General features: G+C 41.0%; 1 protein-coding gene across 35 annotated transcripts in view; it reads right to left on the reverse strand.

The window, feature by feature from the left end:
* LOC307152417 (protocadherin gamma-C5-like) overlaps positions 1 to 13122 on the reverse strand; it is a gene marked incomplete at its 5' end in the record, with an annotated part of 153623 nt that overhangs the window by 5693 nt on the left and 134808 nt on the right. For 30 of the 35 annotated variants that reach the window (XM_079861022.1, XM_079861033.1, XM_079861023.1 and 27 more), the window contains one exon: positions 34 to 92. In XM_079861022.1, coding sequence (XP_079717148.1) covers positions 34 to 92 — 59 coding nt within the window. Of the gene's footprint in view, positions 1 to 33; positions 93 to 1439; positions 3870 to 4225; positions 6845 to 9670; positions 12620 to 13122 lie in introns of those variants that run through there. The other 5 variants (XM_079861044.1, XM_079861041.1, XM_079861043.1 and 2 more) reach the window with 5 other exon arrangements.

A 13122-nucleotide genomic window follows, 5' to 3' on the forward strand; every position in this document is an offset into this window, starting at 1 on the left:
TTGCGAGACAAGTAAATTGAATCCAACACTCACCCGCTTGGTCCGGGCCTCTGGTTTGGAGGAAATCGCCAATCAGAGTTAGGTGGCTTTTGCTGAAAATAAGAAGAAATGATTTTTGTCAAAATCTTGTTTTGCACAGAGATTCATATGCACTAGTTATACGTTCTGGAGAGCAGGTCCCTCCATCCCGTCATAGGAGGTTGTAGTTCTGAAACACAAATTTGTATTATTGACATCAAAGTACACTTTGAAACACATCCTCTGTTTCTCCTCAGGACTGTTTGAAACTGCACCTTCGCCAGAACATAAGGAAAAAAATTGAGGGCAGTAGTGAGAAATAGAGCAACAAAGAAGAACATAGGGTTGGAAATAGGTTGAGGGAGAGTGTGTGTGAATAATTGAAACTTTGATCATGTCGCCGTCACGCATGAGTGCGTTTGCATGAGGAAAATACACACAAGTCTGTATTAAACAAAATATAAGCTCACCTGTGGGTGGATTGTGGATAAATCCCCCCCCCCCCCACCATATTTCATCATTTTGCCTTATTTTTTTCATTTCCTTTGTATCCCACACAATTATGCTGCATGTCCCCACACCGGGTTGAGCCATTATACTGCAAGAGGCTATTCAAGGCATGTGCAATGTCACAATGATCCTCTAAACTCTAGTGCAGAATTCACAAAAGACAGTCTGCTGTTTTGGACTGCATAGCATGCATACAGCTTCATCCAACTGCTTCTATTTATAAATTATAATGATTACAAAAGTCAGCTTCAACTCACGGCAGAACATTTGACTATTTTTTAATCATAACTCTTCTCAGATTCATATTGTTGAATTATCCGCTGTGTCATTGGACCTAGAAATAGCTCTGAGCATGGCCTGATTATTAATACACTTGGCATTACAGAGTGCTTTGTCTAAAAAGTGAGTCATAGAGACTGAAGCCTGCGTCAGTAGAAATCTATGGACGTATACTGTACAGCATGATTTTCATGTTACCACAAACACATGACGCTTATAAGTCAAATTAGTCAAAGACAACAGTAAAGACATTTATAATTTTACAAAAGATTTCTATTTCAAATAAATGCAGATCTTTGGAACTTTAAATTGTCAAAGAATCTTGAAAAAAAAAAAATCTAAAATATTTCTTGAGCACCAAATCAGCCTATTAGACTTATTTCTTAAGGATCATGTGACACTGAAGACTGGAGTAATGATGCTGAAAATTCAGCTTTGCAATCACAGGACTGGATTACATTTGAACATATTAAAGTAGAAAACAGTTATTTAAAATGACTCTGCATTTACTGAAGACGAGTAAAATAGAGTAGTCTTTGGTGAGCATAAGAGATTTCTTTCAAATACATTTAAAAATCTTACCAACCTCAAACTTTTAAACGCTAGTGCATAATATTTCTGGAAACTCTCACCTTCATGAGTGAGTGAGTGAAGAGTCTTTTTGACAGTCGCATGCTTAGAGCGCTCTGTGGCGCCTTAACAAACACAAAGTCACTTCTGCTGGAGATGGTGGAGAAACCAGGAGTATATGTGTGTTTGTGGAAATCCCGAGAGGCCCCCACGACCTCCATGTATCTAACAGGACCGTCAGTATTTAGCTGCAGGTGGAGGTCATTGTGTTGGTGCTCGCGAGTTGTGTGCTTGAAACCAAGTTTTTGCATGAGGCACATAATGTATCCGCGGTGGCCGAGCCAGCGCACTGCTAAAACAATGATAACCAGGAATGAGACCGCAATAATGAAGGATAAAGTGATTATAAGATACAAAGTGAGGTCAGGCCCAGTTGGTCTTTTGGAGTTAGAGCTCACGCGTTCAGAAGAGGCGTCTGAGGCTTTTTCAGCCAGGGTGATGTTAACTACCACACTAGCGGAGAGAGAAGACCTTCCGTTATCTTTTACAATCACAGTGAGACTAAAGACAGATTTGTTGTCCTCTGCTGTAAGTTTACGAGCTGTGCGCAGCTCTCCGGTATGAGCACCTATGTGAAACATTTCAGCATCTAGGCCTGAGATACTGTAGAATAACCAGGCATTGTGGCCACTATCACCATCCACAAATGTGATGCGATTGACTAGGTATCCGACACCGAGTGTGCTAGGTACTAAAAACTGCAGTGTCCCATCAGATGGGGGTGCAGGGTATATAAGGACAGGAGGGTGATCATTCTGATCTTTAATAAACACATGCACTGTGGTGTTGGAGCTTTGAACTGGAGTTCCTCTATCAAGAACCCGCACCACGAATTGAAACGCATTCAGTTGCTCATAGTCAAACTTTCTCATAGCATATATCTGCCCACTATCTGGGTTAATATACACATATGAAGACACGGACATACCGAGAGCCTCGCTCTCCAGAATCGAGAAAGAAACTGTAGAATTCTCCCCCACATCTGGGTCTGATGCAGACACGGACAGAAGGAGGGCATTTGGGGCATTGTTTTCGGCTATGTCTACTGAGTAAGAAGGCTGTGAAAAGACTGGGGGGTTATCATTAACATCTGAAAGACGTAACACAAAAGATTCCTGCGAGGAACGAGGCGGGGAACCAGAGTCTGTGGCGATCACAGTGATGGTGTATTCAGCCAAAGCCTCTCTGTCCAGCTGGCCATCGGTCATTAAAGTGAAAAGCCCCTTATATGGCGAACTCATCTTGAAAGGCAACCCATAAGGGATGTGTACACTCACTTCGCCATTTTTCCCTGTGTCTTCATCTCTGACTTTGATGAGGGCTAAGACAGTGCCTGAACTCACATCTTCAGAGATTACAGGGGAAACCACATTAATGGTGATAGCAGGGGTGTTGTCATTCACGTCAATAATCTCGATTTTGATGTTGCACGAGCCCTCCATGGGAGGTATTCCTTTGTCCCTAGCAAGAATAGTGACGTCATACACGTTAGCGAGCTCGTGATCGATTAGTCCGGTAACTCTAATCTCGCCAGTCACAGAATCAACGCTAAAGAGTTTCAAAACGTTATCAGGGGTGTATTTATCGAACATGTAAGATATTTCACCATTTTGACCATGATCGGCATCGGAGGCATTAAGAGTTGCAACTAACGATCTATGAGGTGAATTTTCTAAAAGCGTGACTCTTTTTGTAGGATTATGAAAGTGTGGCGCATTGTCATTGACATCTAAAATATTTATAAAAATGGCACTATTTCCAGACTTTTCTGCACTTCCACCATCAACTGCAGTTAAAATTAAGCTAAATTTACTTGTCTTTTCTCTGTCAAGAGGCTTGTTTAAGACTAAAATTGGGATTTTACTACCGTCACTTTTAGTTTCTACTTTTAGGATAAAACAATCGTTTTGACTAAGAAAATAAGCGCGCAAAGAATTCAAACCCACATCAGGGTCATGCGCACTTTCTAAGCGGAACATTGTGCCGGGCGCAGCCGCTTCTGAAACTTCCAATGAAGTGTCTCGGCTTTGGAAAAGTGGCGCGTTGTCGTTAACATCCACAATTTCTATCGTAACGCTGTGCATTTCCAAAGGATTTTGAAGAGAAATCTGGATCCGAATGTGACAATGTAAACTTCCTCCGCACATACTTTCTCTGTCCATTGTTTGCTTGACCACCAAAGCTCCAGATGTCAGGTCTACGTCAACATATTTATCATTAGATTCCGAGATTATTCGCATCTCCCTTAGAAGTATCACTTGAACGTCCATTCCTAAGTCTTTAGTCAAGTGTCCAACAACAGTTCCTGGTTTCGATTCCTCCGCTGTGGAATATAAAAGTTCCGAAGCGTGCGTTCCAAAACACAAAGAGTTAAGCACAATCCAAACTGCAGCCCAGTCAAAAGCTCTCTGAAAACGCTCTTTACTCTCCATTTTTAAATTAGTATTTTAACTAGCAGCTATAGATCTCGAGATTAAAATTTTTGCATTTCCTAGAAACGTTTTGTTTTGTATCCATCTCCACCATTGATTGTAAGTTTCTAAAACAACAATACAGTTCTTGGCTTGCGAGCAACAAGTGTGGGGGTCTTGGAAAAGAGTGAAAAGGGGCGGGGTTAAAATCGTGCTTTTCTATTGGAGGAAAGTTACTTCGCTCAGACAAAAGCACACCTGGTGCTGTCCAGGGTGCTGAAATCAGCTCTACTATATCACTGTTACGTAAAATACTGAATGTATAAACATTAACTTGTTTAAATGACATTGTTTGACTTGAAACGAGTGTGTCTCACCTGTTGGCTCTCGAACGTCCACGCGCTGTCTGGTAATGACGCATCAAGCACGTTTAGCGTGTCTGTAAAGTTTGTGGTGCTGCTGGGCTTAACGAGGGTAAGATCACTGAATTCTGACATTGGAGAAAGATAGGAGCCAAAGGACTGACTCTGAGACATCATGTCTCCTCCCAGAACCTCCACATACTTAATGGGCCCATCAGTGTTGAGCTGGATCTGCAGGTTTCTGTTGGGGTTCTTGTATCCAGAATCAGTTCGCCTGATACAGCAGCTTGAGCCGCCTCTACTGCCTCGCGCACATTTCACCAGTAAAATGAAAAATGTCACCAAAGACAACAAAGACACAGCGGCTAAAGAGATGATCAGGTATAAAGTAATTTTTCCACTTTTTTTGCTAGGCTCTACGTTTTTCTTATAATAGTCTGAGATGGGCTCGTGAAATCCGTCCTCTATCAGTATATCCACCGTAACCGTAGTGGAGAGCTCCGGGCTTCCATTATCCTTTATCTCTATCATCAGTCTCTGAGAGGAGTCATCCTGCTCTGAAACGGTGCGTTTAGTCCTCACCTCTCCCGTATGTAAATTCACACTGAACAGTGACGCGTCCGTGGCCTCCGCGATCCTGTAGAAGAGCCAGGCGTTATGACCCGAGTCCGCGTCCACTGCTGTTACCTTAGTAACGAGATGTCCTGCTTTAGCAGAACGGGGCATCCTCTGATGAGGGACAGACCCCATGGATGTGGACGGGTAAATGACAGCAGGAGCGTTATCGTTCTGGTCCAAAATAAAAACATACACTGTGGCGTTGCTGCTCAGAGACGGAGAGCCATGATCTTTAGCCTGAACGATGACCTCAAACACTTTTATTTTTTCGAAGTCAAACGAATGCATGCTAAATATGCTTCCATTGTCAGAGTTTATGTACAAATACGACGATATTGGGGTATCCCAAGTTTTAGGGTTCTCAATAGAGTATGATATTTTGCCATTTACGCCGACATCAACGTCTCGGGCGGATACTGACCAGATAATAGAGCCTGGAGTGTTATTCTCTCTTATGTACACATGATACACGCTATCAGAGAACTTAGGGGAATTGTCGTTAACATCGAGAATTTTAACTGGAATTATTGTTTTGCTACTTAAAGGCGGCGAGCCTGAGTCAAATGCAGTGATTTCCACGTTATACTCCGGGAACGTTTCGCGGTCTAAAACACCGTTTGTGATCAACGAATATTCATTTGAGAAAGAAGGTTTTAAAATAAATGGAAGGCCAGACTGTGTCTGTAGTCTGACTTTTCCATTGTCACCAGAGTCGATGTCCCGTGCGCTTATTAACGCTACAACTGTCCCGCTTGGCGCGTCCTCGCGCAAAGGACTCGGTTTAGACGTAAGCAGTATCTGCGGTGGATTGTCGTTAATATCCGAGACTTCTATTTTTACCGTGCAATGGCCCTCCATTTCGGGGACACCTCTGTCTCTGGCACGTATCTCAATGTTGTACATAGGAGTGGTTTCATAATCCAACTCCCCGTTTAGAAACATTTCCCCGGTTTTCTCATCGATGTGAAACAACGAGCGCAGCGCATCAGACATGTGCTCCCCTAAGGAATATTTGATCTCTCCATTTGGGCCTTCGTCCAAATCTTTTGCTTCAACTTTTAGAAATGTCGTACCTTGTTTACTGTTTTCAGCTATAGCTACTTTGTAAACATTGTTCTCAAATACGGGGTTGTTGTCGTTGATATCCAGCACGGTGACATTAATTTGTGACGTTCCAGATCTAACCGGGTTCCCTCCGTCTATGGCAGTTAACATCAGCTGATGCATCGGTTTCTTCTCGCGATCCAGATGTTTCTCCAGTACTAATTCAGGTACCTTTCGGCCATCACCAAGATCTTTTATTTTTAAACTGAAACATTCGTCTTTACTCAAAGTATACGATTTCAAAGAGTTACTGCCTACGTCTGGGTCTACTGCGCTCTCCAAAGGAAAGCGCATACCAGGAACAGTAGATTCTGCTATTTTTAAAACACTGTCAGTTGACTGAAAATGCGGGAAATTGTCATTAATATCCTGTATTTCGACTTCCACTCTATAAAGTTGTAAAGGGTCCTCGATAACTATTTGAAGAGGCAACAGACAATTTGCGTTTTCTCCACAAAGGATCTCTCTGTCGATTCTCTCGTTAACCACTATCTCTCCTCTGCGTGAATCCAAGCTGAAATACTGCTTACCTGATTCAGAGGCTATTCGCAATTTACGGTCATACAGCTCAGATATTTTCAAACCTAAATCTTTTGCAATATTTCCAACAACAGCGCCCACATTTAATTCCTCTGGAATTGAGTAGCGAGTCTGTCCTTCTGTCGTACTCCACAAAAGAAGAAAGAGAAAAAAGAAGAGCAAATAATGCCTCCACCATCTGAATGCCATCCTCTTTGTCATTTTGATTTAAAATCCAGACAATTCACCGTGCTGATAAAAAACTAGGGATCCCAATACACGATGACAATTTAGCTTGTCCATTTTGCCTCAAAAATATTTTAAAATCCATTTTTAATCGGAGCGATTAGAGCATCCCTCGCCTCCGCTTGCACTGAACGTTGTGATGTCAGTGGGGGAAGGAGTAGATCTCTTTGTGCAATTCTGCATGTGATTGGTGTAGGCATAAGTCGAAATAACCAATAGCAAGAGAACTGCTTCTTAAAGGCACAGCATCAGCACCTGCTGTTAAACTCACAAAAAAGAACCTTGCAATGGAAGAGAGAAGCATCATAGTTTTATTTATGATCTCTGTAAAAAAAAAAAAATACAAATTATATATTTCTATATTAATTATTTAAATCTAAATCCTTTGGTATTATTATTATTATTATTATTATTATGCAATAATTTTCAGATGTCAGCATAATATTTTATAGGGGGGGGGGGGGGGGGGGATGTTTTTGAAATGTTTGTTTTGTTTGTTTTATCATAAAAATAAATCAGGAACCACAGTGGGTATTTCATGCAGCTGTTAAAGTAACAAGTATAGAATAATTTTAACTTTAATGTAACAATATCTGTACATTTTGAAAAATGAATATTTTAATCAATTTTTACATTTTAATTCATAAAGTAGAGCGATATTTTCACTCTTGTGCCTTGTCGTTTCCTCACTGGGAAGCGCTCATACACAAACATATACTTTAGAGCAGATTACCTCTGTACTTCTCGTTGGTTTCATATGGATTACCTAATTAATTTCACATTTCAAGCTTTCCATATATAATTCTTATCGCGAATGAGGCACATACACTAAGTTTCGGTTCATTTTTGTGAAACGCACCAGAAAAAAGACAGAGACAGCAGAAAGTGCATCCTGTTTGCTTGTTTGTTTCGTTTCCTTTACTTTGCAAAAGCATAACGATTTGTTGTTGTGATGAGTGTATACAAATAAAAGAAGACCCTTTACAGTTTCTAATTGACCTTACTCTTGTATGACCAAAAACTACAGGGTATTTTAAGTTATTTCCACTGTTATGAGAAAGAAAGAAAATCCCAGCTCGTTTGCGCATGCCAGAATTAAAACCCGATTTTAGAACAATGCATAGCGCCATAGTGTTTAAGACTAAAATTGGGATTTTACTTCCGTCACTTTTAGTTTCTACTTTTAGGATGAAACAATGTTTTGACTAAGAAAATAAGCGGGCAGTGAATTCACACCCACACCAGGGTCATTAGTATTTTTATTACTAGCTATATTCCTTCGAGATTTTAATTTATGCATTTCCTAGATGCATTTTAGAAACGTTTTGTAAAAAAGAGTCAAAAGGGGCGGGGTTAAAATCGTGCTTTTCTATTGGAGGAAAGTTACTTCTCTCAGACAAAAGCACACCTGGTGCTGTCCAACGTTCTGAAAGCAGCGCAACTATATCACTGTTACGTAATATACTGAATGTAAACATTAACTTGTTTAAATGACGTTGTTTGACTTGAAACGAGTGTGTCTCGACTTTTAAATGACAGCGTATGATCATTGAGCATATAGGGGAGATGAGCAAGTGTAACTAGTTTATTCTTAAAATTCAGTATAAAACAATTCAAGTAATTTAATGTGCTATTTAAGCCTTTTTGCATATTTTATTTAGGATGATGTTTTATTATTTAGGATGATATTTTATCTATGATGAGCAAATTGTCCCAATAAAAATTATTGTTATTATTTTTTTGGTTGTTGTTGCAACAATGCCTTCTAAAACTTTAGAGCAGGAATAGACAACGTAGGTCCTGGTGTGCCGCTGTCCTGCAGAGTTTAGCTCCAACCCTAAAAAATAAATAAAACTCATTGTCTGAAGCCTTTGTGATGTCTGCGTCTCATATTGACGCTAAAGGGTGCCATGTGCTTTCGATGTAGACGAAATGTCAAAAGCGCCAGTATATGACGCCCTAGGATGAGAATGCGTTGGAATAGCTTGTTTCAGATGTGTTTGGTTAGGGTTGAAGCTAAACTCTGCAGGACAGCGGCACTCCAGGACTGACTTTGCCTGTCGCTGCTGTAGAGTCGCAGTGTTACGGGAGCTGTCCAGTCCCAAGTGCTGACCGCAGTCTGAAAACGTTTATCTCCAGGAGTTTCGACATGGCATCAAATATTGTGCGAAAAGGTGGCTAAATATAGAATTTGCACGTCAGTAAAATTTATTAAACGTTTCTGAATTCAGAAAAAAAACTTTAATGATAGCGTTGCTGAGTCATGGTTTTAGGAATATTGATGCTAAACTGTTTAAAATTAAATCCATATGTCACTGCACGCAATGTGGATCGGCACAAGACGTTTACAACTATTATAATGAAACATGTACATATATCGTTTTAAATGCGAATTCCCGTTATTGGTAAGCTCTATCAAACGAATAAACGTCTTAACCCCCCGGTTTCAGACGTCTTAAGCATAGTCCCAGACTAAAATTAATGTTTGAGCTGCTTTAACTAAAAGAAACTTGCACTGACATGTCAATGTCATTGTTTTGTCTCAAGATGCACACCAGTAATGTTTTTTTTTTCTAATGCACGTTACAAAATCTACTTAAATGCCCCAATTGGACAAATGCCTATCCTGGCTTAATCTAAGCCTTGTCCGTGAAACCGGGCAAACATGTCCAAGTTTTCTCTACGATTCCTCAAAAAAAAAAAAAAAAAAAAAAATTTTTTACAAAAAATAAAACTACAGAAATTCTAGCTAATGCTGACTTCTGTCCAAAATAGAGACGCTCAAATAAACAAGAGATCTCTGAGCCAAGCCAAGCCAACCCCCCCCCCCCCCCCCCCCGTCACACACACGTATCAAAAATGTGAACCATCACACTTTATAATTTATGTGAAATTATATTTATACACCGTTTCGAAGAATACAATTATGACACAATTCTATATGGATGCTGAGTTAAGTATTCTGCGTCTCACCTGTTGGCTCTCGAACGTCCACGCGCTGTCTGGTAATGACGCATCAAGCACGTTTAGCGTGTCTGTAAAGTTTGTGGTGCTGCTGGGCTTAACGAGGGTGAGATCACTGAATTCTGACATTGGAGAGAGATAGGAGCCAAAGGACTGACTCTGAGACATCATGTCTCCTCCCAGAACCTCCACATACTTAATGGGTCCGTCAGTGTTGAGCTGGATCTGCAGGTTTCTGTTGGGGTTCTTGTATCCAGAATCAGTTCGCCTGATACAGCAGCTTGAGCCGCCTCTACTGCCTCGCGCACATTTCACCAGTAAGATGAAAAATGTCATCAGACACAACAAAGACACAGCGGCTAAAGAGATGATCAGATATAAAGTTATTTTACCGCTTTTCTTGTTTGGCTCTATAGTTTTCTCTCTATAGTCTGAAATTGGCTCATGAAACCCGTCCTCTATCAGTATATCCACTGTGACTGTGGTGGACTGGATCGGTTCTCCATTATCCTTTATCTCTATCATCAGTCTCTGAGAGGAGTCATCCTGCTCTGAAACAGCGCGTTTAGTCCTCACCTCTCCCGTATGTAAATTCACACTGAACAGTGACGCGTCCGTGGCCTCCGCGAGCCTGTAGAAGAGCCAGGCGTTATGACCCGAGTCCGCGTCCACTGCTGTTACCTTAGTAACGAGATGTCCTGCTTTAGCAGAACGGGGCATTCTCTGATGAGGGACAGACCCCATGGATGTGGACGGGTAAATGACAGCAGGAGCGTTATCGTTCCCGTCCAGAATAAACACATGAACAGTGGCGTTGCTGCTCAGAGATGGAGAACCATGATCTTTAGCCTGAACTAGAACACTGAACAATTTTATCTTTTCATAATCGAAGGTGCTCATGCAGTAAATGGTTCCATTTTCAGAGTTGATATAAAAATAAGATGACGCTGGAACGTGATTAGAACTTGAATCCAGGATTGAATACGTAAGTAGAGCGTTTTTATCCTGGTCAATATCAGATGCAGATACAGAAAACAATGAAGTGCCTGCAAGATTGTTTTCGTTAATGTAAACGTTATATGAGGTCTGTGAGAATACTGGAGAGTTGTCATTCACGTCAATTACTTTAATATTTATAGTCTTCACAGTTTTTAATGGTGGGACACCAGAGTCTATGGCCAGTATTTCTACACTATACTCTGAATGAACCTCACGGTCAAGAAATGAGTCAGTTATCAAAGAATAATAATTATGGGAAGGTTTCAATTTAAATGGAACATTTGGGGAGACAATGAGCTCAACTTTGCCATTATTACCGGAGTCCAAATCTTTAACGGTAATCAGAGACACCACAGTTCCCACCGTTGCATTTTCAGGTACAGGGCTCGGTAAAGATGTCAGTATAATCTCTGGAGGGTTGTCATTCTCATCTATGATATCTATCTGAACCGATGACTGTCCCTCGAGCTCTGGATTCCCTTTGTCTTTAGCACAGACATCAAACGTGTACGTTTTTTTAGTCTCGTAATCTAATTTTCCAATGATTGTTATTTCACCGGTTTCAGCGTTCACAGTAAACGCATTTCTTACAAGTTCAGGCGTGTGCGCACCGAATGAATACTGTATCTCACCATTAGGACCTTCATCCAAATCTGTTGCTTTGATTTTGATCACACTTGAACCAACAACGGCGCTTTCTAGAACAGATGCTTTGTATGCAGCAACTTCAAATGTTGGTTCGTTGTCGTTTATATCTTGAACAATTATTTGCAGTAAAGATGTGCCAGATTTTACCGGATTACCACCATCCAGAGCTGTTAATATTAGCTTGTGTACAGACTGTTTCTCTCTATCTAAAGGTTTTTCAACCACAAGTTCTGGTACCATTCTTCCATCTTTTAAAGTTTTTATATTAAGACGGAAAAAATTGTTATTACTCAGCGAATAAGTCTTTAGGCTATTGCTGCCAACATCGAGGTCCTCGGCACTTTCGAGGGGAAATCGTGCACCGGCAGCAGTCAGTTCATATATTTTTAATGTGGCATCTTTAGTATGAAAGTTTGGTGCATTGTCATTAATGTCTTGTATTTCTATCTCTACGTTATGCATCAGTAATGGATTTTCAATAACGATCTGCAGTGGCATCAGACAACTAGCGCTTTGTCCACAGAGCGTTTCTCTGTCTATTCTGCCATTAACTACCAGATCACCCTTCCCTGAATCCACATTGAAATACTGTCTATTTGATTCAGATGCTATCCGCAACTTACGCTCCGCGATATCTGAGATGTCAAACCCAAGATCCTTCGCGATATTCCCAACGGTAGATCCTTCCTTTAACTCTTCAGGTATTGTGTAGCGAATCTGAGCTCCAACTGTATTCCACAATAGAGAGAAAGCGAACAGCCAAAGCGCTGCCCATTTCCACCCTCTGATCCTCCTGTGCCTCATTTCTCTGTTGCGCTTGATATTCCCATCAACAAATCTTGATCTTATATCCATAGAAAATCAGAATGCTGTTCTCCATTTTCAAAAAAAAAAAAAAACGTCTATTCAACGCATCCTCATTGTGGTGATCAGCCTCATAAAGCGTTCATGTTTCCTCTCGCTCTACACCTCTCATTGTAATCATTGTACTCCTCCTCTGGCTGGGGGAGGGAGTAGATCCCTTTGTATGGTCTGAAGCACGATTGGTACAGAGCTCAACGCTCACTCGTCCAATAGATGCTCTGCTGTTTCTTAAAAGCTTAACCAGCCCCTTGTAGTGTGTTACGGCATCTAGCGGAGAACTGTGAGCTAAAACGTGCAATACAGATTATTCTAGTTTCTGAGCTACTTAGAGAGGCAAATGTTTCTGTACGCAAAACGACTTTTAAATGACAGCGTATGATCATTGAGCATATAGGGGAGATGAGCAAGTGTAACTAGTTTCTTCTTAAAATTCAGTATAAAACAATTCAAGTAATTTAATGTGCTATTTAAGCCTTTTTGCATATTTTATTTAGGATTTTGCATTTTCAATTTCTATGATGAGCAAATTGTCCCAATGAAAATTATTGTTATTATTTTTTTGGTTGTTGTTGCAACAATGCCTTCTAAAACTTTAGAGCAGGAATAGACAACGTAGGTCCTGGTGTGCCGCTGTCCTGCAGAGTTTAGCTCCAACCCTAAAAAATAAATAAAACTCATTGTCTGAAGCCTGTAGCGGAGATAGCGTGGGTGCATGGGTGCGGCTGCCCCAGGGCCCCGTGCCAATTAGGGGCCCCTCAAACGCCGCCGATCTTGCGTCACTGGGCAGGAACGGGCCCTCGACAAGTGACACATTACACGGGGCCTTGGCAAAGTAAAATATTGCCGACACATTAACTGTAATTATGAGCCCGAGCCCGATTTAGACCCAACCATTTTAATACGTGGGCTGCAGTGATGCGCGGGTCAATGTATAAACAAACCGCACCCGA

This window comes from Squalius cephalus (genome assembly GCF_949319135.1).
Source record: "Squalius cephalus genome assembly, chromosome: 24".
NCBI classification, from domain to species: Eukaryota; Metazoa; Chordata; class Actinopteri; order Cypriniformes; family Leuciscidae; genus Squalius; species Squalius cephalus.